The 15,381-nt window shown below is 41.3% G+C and overlaps 1 protein-coding gene across 2 annotated transcripts in view; it reads left to right on the top strand.

The window, feature by feature from the left end:
- The window catches only part of Ppp2r2b (protein phosphatase 2 regulatory subunit Bbeta), a 428,729-nt gene that overhangs the window by 15,415 nt on the left and 397,933 nt on the right, over positions 1 to 15,381 (top strand). The window contains exon 1 of one of the 2 annotated variants that reach the window (XM_076855946.1): positions 8,908 to 8,981. The exons of the other annotated variant lie outside the window; for it this stretch is intronic. Within the exon in view, the coding sequence (XP_076712061.1) occupies positions 8,908 to 8,981 (74 nt within the window). Of the gene's footprint in view, positions 1 to 8,907; positions 8,982 to 15,381 lie in introns of those variants that run through there. 2 annotated transcript variants of the gene reach the window in all.

The following is a 15,381-nucleotide window of genomic DNA, read 5'->3' on the forward strand; positions in this document are numbered from 1 at the left end:
TCCAAGAGATCCTGAATATTATCAGTCATATACTTGCCAAATGCATTATTATTTTCTTACTCCTTTTAGGTTGCCTCTGCTGGAACACATTCTCCACAGCCATACCTAACAGGTCTAACAGTTGATTACATAGAACTATGAATTATGTAAGCATTCCTTGTGCCCAGCACAGTGCCTAGTGCATAATAGTGCTTAACAAATATTATCGAATAAACAAATGTATGCATACATGCATGAATACCAGCTCTCCAAGCAGCCAGAAAGACCAACCAGACAGGGGACTCTAAGAAAATTATTTCTAGTGACAAGAGTGACATTTCTTACTGCTGAGTTCAACTCCTTGTCAGTATACTTGGTTGATGGAATTCCTTCAAATTTAAGTGATTTATTACAGAATAGAACTGCCATTTTTCGATGTCCAGCATTCGAGGTTGCCTAAAGAGCCAAGTTAGACCAATGGCAACAACCTTATATTTCTAAAATTTCAAGACACTTTTACAAATATCGTTTCATAAGATTTATACACCAGAGCTGTGGGAAAGGGAGGTAGAGAAACTAAAGCATGATGAATTATACTCTGATCTCCATGATGCTTACTTTTAATCAAAGCACTGTCTGTCCGAGTTATGTTGCCTTATGTACAATTAATGTGGCCATGGCCCCAGCCCAGGTCTCTGAAGCCATATTACTAGAAAGTAGCAATTCTCAAATTAGGGCTCACAAGGGTAATTCTTCTTAGTCTCCTGTCTTATCCATCTTTCCCGTGGATTGGAAAACTGGTATTCTTTCATGCCTGTGTGCATTTACTCCACAAGCATTTGTTAAACACTACTATTGCCAGGGGTTATTTACCAAATTCAAAAGCACTTGATTTGCCATGATGGGGGTGGGGCAGGAGCACTACTAGCATCCAGAAGGGATAAGACAACAGTGCTAAGCACACTAAGAAGCACAGGACAGCCCCTCACCCCATACATAGCGGTTACCTGACCAGAAGGGCCACAGTGTTGAGGCCGAGAACGCAACTGTGAGGCAAAACCCACAGACTGAAGCAACAAGAGGCAATGTGACATGGGCAAATCTCTCCAAATGTAGGCAAATGTAGAGGGACTAGTGAGTGCACAACTTGTTTAAAAGCATAAAGTTTGAATTAAAAAATAAAATACTCTATGGCCAAATAGGACTACCTCAGGGGGCTCCTTATTTAAAGAGCAACAGGTAGAATGTTTTCCCCTTTGAGGCCTCCTAAAAGATTTACTATTACAACTTCTCAGAATCCAGGGAAAAATTGAGTTAACGTGTTTTCTAAAATACATTAAACCTGGTCCCTCAGATGGTATTTCTGTACCTCTAAGGGAGGGGAGGAGCAAGAAAGCCAAGATCTTACCACCTGGGTTCCTGGGCTGGGTTATCTAAAAACCCTCTAATGTTCTTATTTGTCCAAAGGAAATATACTGCCTAAACCCAGGTAATACTGAAAGACCCAAATAAATATCACAGTCAGAGAAATCCATAGAAAAAAAAAGGTTGTTAGATCAGCACAGTGATTCCTCTTCACATTATTCATTGTTTAATTAAACCCAGAGATGTGCCGGAAGCAAGTAGGCAGGATAGTTCCCTTTGAGGAACTGGAAACACATTCTGGATGACTTTGGAATGCTTTCTTCTTAGAAGACTTTGAGATATTGTACACACATCCTGACTGGACTGTTTATCATTCTGCTTGGTCAAAGGAGGTTGACGTCTACGTCTACTGTATCCAAGTGAGAGCTAATTAGTGTGTGGCCTAAACATGGCAGGTGGGATCTGTTTTATGTATTTAAAGTATGTTTTATCAGTCCTTAGTGTGGACTAAATAAGAAAAAGTAAATTTGAGTGGTTTTACTGTTATCTCCTAGCAGAATGTTCTTATTTATATCTTCACACTTTCAAATTCTCTCTTTCAAAGCCCATCTGAAATGCCACCCCATCCAGGATGCCCTTTTGGAATCTGCCCCAATGTCCCAATTAGGTGTGAGAGATGCCTACTTGGTACTTTATCTGTTACTCTATTATGGTGTTCTGTAATTTGTAACATATTCATATTTTTATTACTTAATATCAATATCCTCTTTCCTTCCTTCCTTTTTATTCACCTTTATATTCTGCACCTTTTACATGGCCTAATCCCACAGTCTCCGGCACCAAGTCCCAGGTTAGTAAACCTTCAGTGCTTATCTCTGGAGGCACACTGATGGGTAAGTGTGTGGATTTGGTTAGATTTCCCTCTACAGAATTATGATTCTGATTAGCAAACACTTTCTTTCCAATAAATCGGGATGTAAATCAAATGCCCTGATCAAATGCCCACAGGTTCCAATTAAGCAGATAGAGAAGATTAATCTAAATCTTGGTGCTCTGTCCTACACTAGACCACAGGGGAAACAATGTCAAGATCAGGTAACCTGGGAGCATTAGCCGCACCCACAAGCCCCTGGGGAAGGTGTAGGTGAGAAGGAAGCCAGTGCTATAATCTTAGCTTCTCCACTTGCATGCAATTGGCAAGTTATCTAATCTCTCGGGGTAAATCCCCTCATCTATAAATAATAGCGTATACTTTATCCTGAGATTTTTAGGAGGACTAAATGAGATACAGTGCTTAATCAGAAAACTAGGAAGAACTCAGATGTGAACCCAGATTTTGTGGTTGGTCTTATTATTACTATTATTATCATCTATTAAAATCAAATCATATTTTCCATGGCTCATAACTAAAAAATAATCCTATTTTCCATTTGCTATGATATTTCTTTACAAGTTAAGAGATGCTATTTGTCTACTGGGTGCTATGAGTACCATCCATAAAATGTGATGGAAAACGTTCTTGGCTTTCTGGTTTTCCTTCTGAAGTCTTTTCAGTGAGAGCCAAAAGTCTTCAGTTGTAACCAAATGGGTTTTGTGTGTTCATTGGCTGCATGGTAGCATCTGTTCTAAACTGAGCCTGCCCTTGATCTTCAAGCGGCTACCCACCTCTCGGTTGCTTTCGACATGTGCCAAGAGATCTGGCTGAATAATTGGTCCAGACTGCCAATCAAAAATATGAATGAAGTCACGTGACTGCTCTGGTAGGTCCAGGGGATGCAATGTGAGAGGGCAAAACACAGCAGCTGAACCCCTGCAAGTCTTGTATTAAGGCAGTGAAATAAGCATTAAATAAAATGTTAAAATAACTAACTAGTTATAACTAAATTAGGAGGGAAAAATTGCTGTAAAGTGCAGGTAAGGTTGGGGTACCTATTTTTTGGCCAACAACCTGTCAGAATCAGCTCAGATGTTACCTCCTCAGAGAAGCCTTTCCTGACCCTGTAAGCAAAGCAGTCCCCTGCTACATCCCCCATTTCATTTCCTTCATTCTGCTTTTCACCCTGCGCTACAACCTTGAGGTAACATTTGCTGGATCTTTGTCTATCTTGCTCTTTGAGACCATCAGCTCAGTGAACTAGGTCTCCTTATATTATTCATCATCTCCCCAACACCTAGAAGAGGGCCAGGCATCTCCTAGCTGCTGAAAAGATAATACTATATGAATGGATAGATCCAAGAACTAACCACAAAGCAGGTGCTCTTTTACCAGATCAGAATCCACCTGTTGAAGACTTCACACACTGGCTAGAGAGTGTGGGAAGTGTGATAGAAATTGCCAACTTCTCCTAATTCAGTTCAACACAATTCAGTCACACACACATACACATGCGCACGCGCCAAACTTTTATAATGCTCCAGGCATTAACCTTGAACTCAGGATTCAGCAAGCAAAGTCAGATTTCTACCTTCTTAAAAATTAGAATCTGGCAAGTGTCAGACATTAAACAATAATTATACAGCCCTCACTTTGCACCAGGCAGAATTCTAAGTACTTTACTGAACTCTCTTGTTCAATGCTCACCACAACCATTTATGTGAGGAATGATTGCTTTACTGAAGAGGAGTACAGTTGTCTTATCTTTCTTGTTTACTATTGACTGCTCTGCACCATGCACAGCACCTAGTATAAGTAGATGTTCAATAAAAAAAAGTTCAACACTGAATGAGTGCTTGAAAAGGGGAGGATAGTATTGAGACTCCATAGAAAAGGATTTGACCCATTCTGTCCCTGAAGATGTGCCATTTTATTTAAGACTTGAAGAATGAATAGGAATTTGCTTTGACTTGAAAGTGAAAACATGAGCATCCTGACTAATCTTAAATAAGGCAAGTTTTTTTCATGGGATTTAGTTTCCTTCTTAGTAAAATGAAAAACTGTAATAATGAAACTTCCCCCAGAGGAGGTGGTAAAAACATGTTAAGAGAATTATCAGGATAACCTACCCCAAAACATGGTCCCCAATGAGAGCAGGCAACAGGAAAGGTACTAGGAGAAACAGACAGTTGGGAAGCCTTAGGACTGTGGGTCCCAGGGCAGGGACTCCAACTAGGACTTTTTTTTTTTTTTTTTTTTTTTTTTTTGGTACTGGGGCTTGAACCCGGGGTACTTAACCACTGAGCCATATCCCTATCCCTTTTTAATATTTCATTTAGAGATAGAATCTCACTAAATTGCAGAGGCTGTTTTTGAACTCATGATTCTCCTACCTCAGCCTCTCCAGAGGCTGGAATTACAGGCATGTGCCACTGAACCTAGCCCACTAGGACTTTGAAGGTCAGAAGTGATTGCTTCTAGTCTCCCAGGAGGTCAGTTGGGAGGAACTTGGGAGTAGCCTATTCCATAGCACAGCACTCGAGAAATCCTCAATTAATTGCTTTTTTGCTCTTTGATATCAGAACCTGACGTGCAGAAATCACATGGGAGAATTACTTGTCTCTAGACTCTGCTTGGTCAGACTCTAGGAACCTTCCCATGTACCACCTAAAATGATCTCCCTTCCTGGGTTCCAGGTTTCCCTTTCAGAGATCTCTTTCTGCTCTTGGTCCCCACTCTAGGTATCTCTGCCACTGCCTTAAAAGACCCCATCCTTCTCCTGGTGACCCTCCCTTCTCTGCAATGACACTAGGAATATCAGAGGGCAATTCCGATGGCGTGTTAATGACTGCTAACTCTTCATTTGCTCTGTCTTCCAGTGAGATAACTGCCTTTTAAGAGAAGCCATGTGTAAATAATGCTTAAGGCAAAAGTGTAGGTCTCTAACATTGACCCTTGGGGCTTTTTAATCCAGACCCTCTTTCTGCTATTAAGAATAGGTACACCTTTAGAACAGGGATGATGTCATACATGCTATGTCCCCCTCCCTATGCCTAATGCTGAGTAAGTCATCTGAATGGCCACAAAGAGTTGGATACAAATGGTAAGGTACACGTGACTTAGGATAGAATATTTGGAAAAGTTTCCATCACCCTGACTCATCCAGGCAAAGCATGGAATTAAACTCCAGAGATTCTCAGACTCGAAGTAAGAAGCCACTCGTTATTCCCAGAGAGAATCAATTGGTGCGGGGGCTGTTAGATCTGCATTCTTCAAAGGTGCACCAGGTGATTCCAGAAACACAGCATCTCCTTTGGATAAATTATCATATCCTCCCAGCCGGTTTTCTCCTCTGCAAAATGGAGTAACTGAGAAGATCAAGAGAAAATAAAAGATGAGAAAGACATTGAAACTATTTGATACAGTGCAGACTACCTGTGTCAGATTCACCTCTCCGAGGATATTTTTCATTTGTTTTCTGGCCCCTGTGCCCAGTCTGCATTTGCATAGCTGTGGTGCATGGGGCTGGCACAAAATTGGTCATTTGAAGCTTGGATTGGCCAAGACCTCTTTGATTAATGGTTTGCAATGGACTTACTAATTTGGGACTTACTAGCACCATTGATCATTTACTTCTTTTTTTTAATATTTATTTTTTAGTTGTAGTTGGACACAATGCCTTTATTTTATTTATTTATTTTTATGTGGTATTGAGGGTCAAACCCAGGATCTCGAACACACTAGATGAGCACTACACCACTGAGCCACAACTCCAGCCCCATTAGTCGTTTACTTCTAATGGAAGGGACAGTTTTTCATTGATTTGTTTTATATTTCTTAATTTTTGATTTTGTTTTTGTTTTCATTTGAGAATCATTATGGGAAATACTATTAATGAGTATTTTTTTAATATTTATTTTTTAGTTGTAGTTGGACACAAAACCTTTATTTTATTTATTTACTTTAATGTGGTGCTGAGGATCGAACCCAGGGCCTCACATGTGCTAGGCTAGCGCTCTATTGCTAAGCCACAACTCCAGACCCATATTAATGAGTATTTTTTCACTCAGAAAATACTTACTCAGGAATGCCTACACAGAAAATACTCACTCAGAAAGTATTTCCTAAGTGCTTGCTGTTTACTGAAGACTGAAATATATGAAGTTGAAGTTTGTCTACTCATGAATTTCATGCCTTTTTTTGAATGATCTATCCCACTTCATAAGTTCAAGTTTACTTCATTTGAGCTATGAAAACCTCTACCAAAAAAAAGGATAAATATCTTCCAAATTCTTTCACCTATAAATATTGATTTATCCATTCAGGGTTTACTGAATGTCTACTTTTGTACCAGGTACTGGGGTAGACACTGGTTATACAAAGGTGAATTAGACATGGATATCACTCTCAAGAAAGTTATAATTTCACTGTTTAGCTATGACAGATAAGTAATTATAGTAGTATAGTGTGATATTACTGTTATAGAAAGTAGTAATTAAGTTTATAAAGCACTTACTATATGTTAGGAACTGTGCTAAGTTTATATTTTACCCTTACAATATTATGTAAGGTTCTATTATTATTCTTATTAGCCTGTAAGAAGGCTTACAGATGTTAAGAAAGTTGCCCAAAACCGCACACACAGTAAATCAGTGTTAAAGGTAGGATTCAAGTCCTGACTATCTAACTGTAGTGCACCCCACTTTAGCCACACCCCACCTTCATCTGCTCTTAGAGAAGCTCAGAGAAGGCCAACAACAACCTGTAGCAACTTGGTAGCTTATCCAATATCTACATCCTGATAGGTGTCGTATATTTATTCTCGTTTCTTTCAATAAGACATGAGGCCGACCTTAATATTATCCCCATCTTACAATTGGAAAAACTGAGGCTCACAGGTATTAAAGTTTGGTTCACATCTATCCAACCAGTAAGCCAATACCTTGGGGTTCAGGCTTGTGTTAGAATGACCCCAAAAGCTCACATACTTTCTGCTCTACCTCACTGCTGATCAGAGGTTAAATGTGAAGCGTTCCTGGGAAGGACTCCTCGGACACGCTCTCCTTCCCTGAGTTTGAAGATCACTGACATAACAAACCACAATGCCGCTGAGGCATTGTGTAAGCAGCACCTTACTTAGGACGACCCTACCTTGTTGGGCCCGTGGGTTTAAGGAGGGTTTAGCTTCTCATAGGACTAAATGGCCTGGCTCTGCCAACACAGGGTGGCACAGTGGTGGAAGAGTCGATTTGCATTATCATGCCTGGCCTCGTACTGTAATTACTTTGTCTGTCTGTCTGTCTTGGGCACATCAACACATTTCTCCAATGCTAAGTTAGATATTTTTGTAAAGGAGAGAGCCCATAAAAGCTTAAAAATGATTCCATTAGATTTTCAAGCCACACTTGTATTTTTAATTTTATTTTTTAAAATCCCACTCAGGAATATTAGTTTTCTTTACAGACCAAGTAAATCATTCCCTTGTGCCTCTGAATGCAGCGCAACAACCTCTTCGTCATATACAATAGTGCCTCTTTCTCTTCATCATGTACAATAGTGCCTTTGATGGAACTTAAAATCCCCCACTGAAGCCCCATGCTGGCTGGCCTTCCACGGACCAGGTTTCCAAAGTCATTTTCTTTCATGGGATAAAACCAAACAACCCCCCAACCCCAAATTACTTGTAGTTGGTGATTGATCATATTCTTTAATAATCCATTCTCCTCTCTCTCTCTCTCTCTCTCATTCTGTCTCTCCCTCCCTCTCTCCTTCTTGCTTTCTCTCTTAATCTCAGTGGGAGTTGGGGGGTAAAGTTGTTCAATCCTTGGATCAACTTCATTTTTCATGTTCTGTCTGCCATCGGGGTCCGTGGGTTGATAAAGGGTCAGTTCCCTTGGGTTGTCTCTTCTCTGGTGTTGGGGCTTTATATTCTTACAGAGAGCAACTTGGAACTAAGTTAAGCTTCAGCATTAGGGCTGGCATCGTGGAGCACAGACTCTGTCTGTGTTAGTCCTCTGTCACCGACTACTCTACCCAGCTTTTGGCTTCACCTAAATGATAAATGGTCCTATTGTTTGAGCTTCAGTATTAAAAAAAAAATAGAACTAAATCTAGATTAAGCAAGGACAGAGACCCATTTCATTGCACTGTACTTTAATATTCCTGAGATCCATGCCATTACGGGTGGCTCCTTTTAACAGCCATCTCCCTCCAGGGCAAACACTATGCTGTCTTTGTTTCATCTGATCTTTCAGCTAAATAAGAGATGGTCACTTATCCTCACTACTCCCATATCCTGCTGGATTTCTATTGCTAAAAGAGGAACTGACCACACGGGGAAAGGTAGAGGTTTCAGGCAGAGCATTTCAGCGTGTGTTTACAGGCAGGACCGACTTACTCAGCAAATCCTGCTCGGAGGAGCTGCAGCCAATGAAGAGGCCACATCCCGGCTTGCTTGGGGGCTTCTGAGTTTGAGCTGCATGCAGAAATGTAAGGCAGTGCTTCCTGGCTCTGATGGCAAAATGGGACCCATCTCCAGTTATTCCTCGGGCTCCCCAGCTTTGCAGATCTGGGAGAGAACCTACATAAACATATTGGTGATGTAGCCAGCTCTGAAGACCGGGAGAATCCTTATGGATTCAGGAAACTGGTTTTTTATTTAGAATTTTATTTTTTATTTGGAAGATGAAATGCTTCTCTCGTTACCTGCCTTACATCTTCAGACCTCCGAACACCATCCTCTCTTCCAGCTGCCACACGGAAGGTACAGACCAGAGAGGGAGAGTGTCTGGGTGGGTGGCACAGAGTGGGCTGGTGTCTGACTTCCCACAGGTTCTGCTGACGCTGCTTTCTGCAGCTACTAGATGACTGTCGTTCCTGGCAAAAGCTTGTCTCTTTCAGACTTAGATCTGCTCCTAAAATCAGCCTGTCTTGTTTAAAGAAGGGAAGTCTTTTCTGAAAAAGCGGGATAATGTTGCAAAGGTGATCTCCAAGCTGACAGCTGGTTAGAAAATAATGCAGAAATGTTTTGCCAATTTCCCTTGTTCCATTTAACCTGCAAACAAGTCGTTGGAACTAGTGCTAAGAAAAAAAAAAAAATTTCAGTAAGTGCTGCCACATACATTTATCCAAGCTCTGTTTTGTCACTGTCTGTTTAATAACTTGGTGCATGCCCAAGAAAGCAATTAGCAAAATAGAATTAGCTTCGTACATGTCTGTGGAGAGTTGATTGTTGGGTTGGTTCACTTGGAGTCTGTACTTGGGTTGTAGAGCACAGTTCACTTTCAGCACTTACTGGAAATGTTGTTTGGGGGGGTCCTGAGTCAATGCTTTAAAGAGAGGTTGAGCTGAGCCTGGTACACATTCCCTGGTCCCGGGTTTTTTCAGAGACCTCCTCTTCCACCTTCTAACCTGTGTGTGCTATTTGCACACATGTGTGTATGTTCTATGTGCACACGTGTGTGCCTTGTAAACACTCTGGCAGTTCTTCCACTAAGCACTGCAGGCTTCAACATTTCTTTAATCTGTAGCTGGTTGTGCATCTTCTGTATGTGATTTGCCTGTTTCTTTCCAACTGACACATTCTTGAAAAAGAACAATTTCAAGAAAAGCAACTGGCTAGACGTTTTTCAGCCTTAGGGACTGTCCTACAAGTGGTACTTTGACTGAAGAGGGTGGATGATGGTGAGGTGCTGTGACTCCACCTCAGACCCAGCCACTCTATTCTGGAACAGAGCTGGTGACCAGCCCATGGTGAAAACCCACCCTTGTTTTTCATCCTGAAAGCAGGAACCTGGTATTGAGGACTGTGTATATAAAATGGGAGAAGCATGCATTATACCATAGGGTGATTTTTTTTTTCAATCAGTATTCCCAAGGAAAAGGGAACAGATGTTCGGGATAACCCTCAAATTGAGACTGAGGTTGGTATTTTTCATAGACATTGATATCTCATAGATTTATTTTTATAATTGCATATTTCCCTTTAAAAATTATATTGGTTTCTAAGTGTAATAACTCACTGGGAATATTTTTCCTTCCTCATGGATGAAAACCTAGCAAGTCCCTACATACATTGGGGTGAGAGAGGAGAGGATCATTGGCATAGATCAAAATCTCCAGGAGAACTTTCTAAATACAAAAGGCCTAGGGACACACAGGAAGCTGCATAGATATTTCTGATTGGTTCCCCGACTTCTCCCAGCTTAGACCGAGAATTCGAACATTTCTGTTCTGTTCAGTTGCTGTTTATATATTAATCAAACTATATAATCCTACACCATACAAACAAAAACACCACCACAAGAACTTTCATAAAGTATCATTTAAATGCAATTTAACTGATTAGCTCCATCAACCTGGAAAGCCCACTTTGTGTCAAAACAATTTCTACTTCATCCACTATCAGCAGATGGTGGGGGGCATGTATTGAAATTTGTTGTAATCATAATAAATACAGTGGGTAAGAATAATAACATCTGCCAAACTCATGTCGGGATGAGGCCCTTTAGCTTAGTAGAAAAGGCCCAAGGTAGATACCAGAGAAGCAGGACCACATGACTGAATTCCTCTAGGCCAATTTCATCCATAATTTGGAAGTAAAGACCTTCTCTTATGGATTTGTAGAATTAAATGTGATAAATAATGTTCTTCATAAAGGTCAGCACACGATAGGTACTATCTATTTTTGAGCCTCACATTCCATGTGTTTTCTTTTTAAAATTTTTTTTGTAGTTGTAGATGGACAGAATGCCTTTATTTTATTTGTTTATTTACATGTGGTGATGAGGATCCAACCCAGTGCCTCATGCATGCTAGTCAAGTGCTCTACTACTAAGCTACAGCCCCAACCCCCATGTGTTTTCTTAAAAAAGATTCAAGTTTTCTTTTTTACTTACACCATCTTAAACAATGAGAGGCTTCCTGAAACACAGTATTGTGTCACCAAAAACTAGTTACCATACTGAAAGTTTGTCGGAGGAGAAAAAGTTGTTGGAAATGAGTCTGAGTTATTTTTCGTGTGTGTGTGTGTGTGTGTGTGTGTGTGTGTGTGTGTGTATGTGTGTGTATGTATGTGATTCTCTTTATATTGTTAGCAATTATGTGACCCTGGACATGACTCTATTCCAGAAAAGTTACAACTGTGTTCTTCACATTTTATTTAACTGAAAAAATGAAGAATGAATAATTTATGAATATCCCTATGAAAGTCAAATAAATTCAAATGATCCAAACAGTCTCCCTAAGAGTAATTGTAAAACAACTTTAAGAGCTTCACAGTTCCTGGGCTTCTTAGTGGACACACCATCACACTTTGAAGATTCAGGTTATCAGGAGATTTGACTCCTAAGCTATGCCACTTGCGAACTGGGTGATGTTAGATAGTTGATTAACTTCTCTGAGCCTCGGCTTCCTCATTTGTAAAATACGGGAGAAAAATACTCCTAGGGCAGTTACAAAGAAATACACTCAGAATTTCATACACAAAGTGCTAATAATAATGATGACGAGCAGGGCATGGTGGCACATGCCTGTAATCCCCATGGCTTAGGAGGCTGAGACAGGAGAATGGTGAGTTCAAAGCCAGCCTCAGCAACATCGAGGCACTAAGCAATTCAGTGAGACCCTGTGTCTAAATAATACAAAAAAGGCTGGGAATGTGGTTCAGTGTTCCAGTGCCCCTGAGTTCAATCCCTGGTAGTAATAATAATAATAATATTGATGATGATGATCAGCCTTCACTTACATTGATACAATGTCCAAGACATTGTCTCAGTACATTTTATACAATAACACATTCATACATGAAATTAAGAATATGTGTTTCACAAATAGTTCCTTTCCCTGCCCCCTCAGCTTCCAAGCCTGTTTTTTTATCCATCAGATGGAGATTTGGTTCTTCATATAGCAGCCAGAATGATTTTTAAAAATACGATCATCTTCCCACCCTCCCCCTCAAACATAAACACGCATTGAAAATCTCTCCATGGTTTCCCACACCCTACCCAGGCCTGGCTGTTCGACACCTGTCCAACTTCTTCCCTAGGCTCAGGCATCTTCCTCCTGCCTGGCCTCCCACTGTGAGAGCCATCATGGGTTCCCCAACATCTCCCTGCAGCCACAAGCTTGTAGAATGCTCCTTTTCCCCTCCACCCTACTACCTCATTAAGTTAGCCTTCAACTCTCAGCTCCAGCTAAGAAGCCCTGACCCTCAGTCAATCACAGCTCTTTAAGAACTGGTTTCTTCACTCAGAGCCCTTAAGTCTAGTTTGTCATTATGAATAAACTGATTAGACTATTTTATTAATATCTGTCTCCCTGATATGCCGAAAGTTTTGTAGAAGCAGAACCCAAGCATAATTTTACTCTATATTGTACCCCCAGGACTAGAACAATATCAGGTACTCCATAAATGCCTATTGTGTGCATGAATCAAAGGACAACAAGTACCAAGGCTGTGTAGATAAATTTTAAAATCATATGTGGAAAACATATCCCAAACACTAACTCCCGTGTAAGTCATCTTAATCATTGTGGGGTGGGGGCTTTATGTAGACAGATTTAAGGGGACAGGTCTTATTGATCACAGTGCTCTTCTTCAACTTGAAATAAGAGGATACACACAGAAACAAGGGTAACCAAATAACACGGATACGTGATCGGGGTTTCGAGCGGACAGTGGGGCAATCTTTGCTTCTCTGTGGACCTCATTAAAGAAGCACAAAACTCCTGCCCCCTCGTTATCAGAGGATTCATCCAGAAAGATTGTTTCAGGATTGGAGGAACGAAATCCCAGCCACAGCCAGAAAGAAACCATTCAAGGCAGAACAGAGGGATAGCAAAACCCACAGGAAGGGTAGGGCCCGCGAAGACAAGGGAACCTTGCCTGGTGCCTTTTTGTGGGCCTGATTTGGCAGCAGACACTGGAGGGCCCCTTTGTTACATAAGCAGTCAGGAGGGATGCCTTTTCCTAAAGGGTCAAGGGCCATGTCCCTCGCCCTGAGCTCTTTTTTTATCCCTGAATTGTCCTTGTCACATTTTCATCTGCAAACCCCTGCTCACTCTTGAAGACTCCACTCAAGTCTTTCTAGGAAGACTTCTTTAGCAGTTCCAAAGAGGAGGTTGTTATGAGTCACACAAATCACAGTCACAGTAGGAAGAGGCACCCAGAAGCAGAAGCAGCTGCCACAAAAAAATCCTGTGGACCCCAACTGTGGGCCCAGGGCAGAGCCAGTAGCCTCTGGCTCACTCCTCACCACAGCATCTGTCTTAAATGACTCAGATGGAACTTGAGTCAAGTGGCAGAGCCAAGACCCACATCTGAATCATCTGACCCCAACATCAGTGCCCTTTCCCTTCACCACTTCCCACCTCCTAAGCGCTGGTGAGGACAGCCCTCGGGTTAGATTGCAACAGTCTGTTTATGCTTATCTGCAAGGTGGTCAGGAGCCACTTAGACACAGGGATTCTGTTCCATTAATCTTCAGTGGTTTACAAGAGCTCAGCTCTGAGTAGATGCTCCAGAAATCCTTTCAAATGAAGTACTGAATGGGAGAGTGAATGAACAGATCCACCCATCTCCTATCAGTAAGGATCCTTGGCCAGGAGGAAACCTCTTGGAGCAGAATATCTTTCCATTACACCCAAAAGGAGGCTTGCTGAACATCTACACATGTGCATACACACACACACACACACACACACACATGCACGCACGCACACACAGGGGGAAGTACACCACGTTTTTCTAACTATTATGTTATAATAATAATAACAATACAAAAATAAGAAAAAACATTTGGTGCTTACTATTTGCAAGGGAAAATCCTACTGTGTGTATATATGAATGTGGTTTGGGAGTAAATGTGTGGCTGTCTTCCTCACCACCACAATCATATGAAGTAAATACTGTTATTATCATCATTTTATACATGAGTAACCCAAGGCACAGAGAAGTTAGGAAATTTGTATAAAGTCACACACCTGTTAGGTACAAGGGCTGGATATAGAGTACATGCTCAGAATGGATCCAATACTGTATTTTTTGCCTTTTTCATATTTATGAAATTCTTATTTTTTCTTGTTCTTGTCCCTTCCACATATTTAGAACCAACCCACTCTTCATCTCCCACATCAAATGCACCTCCACCCATAGCTTTCCCTAACTACTCATTTTCTCATCAATCTCTCTCATCTTCACAAATACACACCTACATTTAAAGTCTTCCCCTGAATCACGTTTCTCTATAAGATGGAAATAGTAATACCCACCTCACGGGGTTATTGTAAGGATCAAGTGAGAGAAAAATCTTGCCTTGTTGGATGTTGCTTTGCATTTAAAATGCTTTTTAATTTTGCGTACCATGGATGACGCATCCCGGCTCTCATCTAAGGCTGAGCTCCGCCCTAAGATGGATCTCTCCTCATCTCAAGCAGGTCATACCTGCACTTCTTCCCATTCTATCAGCACCAAGATTTTCCTCTGTACCTGGCCCATTTATTTGCGATCCACAAACATGCTGTATTTCATCTCACAGGAAACACTCACATCATGAAACCCTGTCTTCCTGCAGTAGCTCACCCATCCCATGCTCCCCTTCCAGAAAAATGCCTCAGAAGAGCCGTCACTCACATTGCCCTGGCTCTTTGACTCACTCTTTCCATCACTCCAGAAAAGCAGCTCTGGACAGAATCTCCAATAGCCACCACATTGACGGAGCTGGTCATGCTTTGCCTGGCTCCTCTGACCGAAGCTCTCGCCAATCCTGGCACCCATGAGCACTCTTCCTTTCTGGAAGAGTCTTTGTCTTGGCTTCAAGGCTCACCCTTTCTATGATTCCCTCTCAGGCTTCTCAGTAGGTCCCTTACCATTTTTCTGAGCCATGAATACTACCCTGGAGCCCAAGGAGTCTTCTCTCTAACCTATGCTTACTCCTAGGTGACCTGGTCCACTCTATGTCTTACATATCATCTATTCAGTCTCTCACCTAAGGCAGACTCCTATATCCCATTGTTTATTCTGCAGATCCACCTGGATATAGAGATCTCAAAACACAACTGTTGATTTCCTCCCTAAAAAACAGAATTATTCCCAGCTTAAGAAAAAGCAAGAATTCTGTCTCTTCTACTCAGTTCAAAACACCTTGTAGTCATCCTCAATTTTC

This window comes from Callospermophilus lateralis, chromosome 5, assembly GCF_048772815.1.
Source record: "Callospermophilus lateralis isolate mCalLat2 chromosome 5, mCalLat2.hap1, whole genome shotgun sequence".
Lineage (NCBI taxonomy): Eukaryota > Metazoa > Chordata > Mammalia > Rodentia > Sciuridae > Callospermophilus > Callospermophilus lateralis.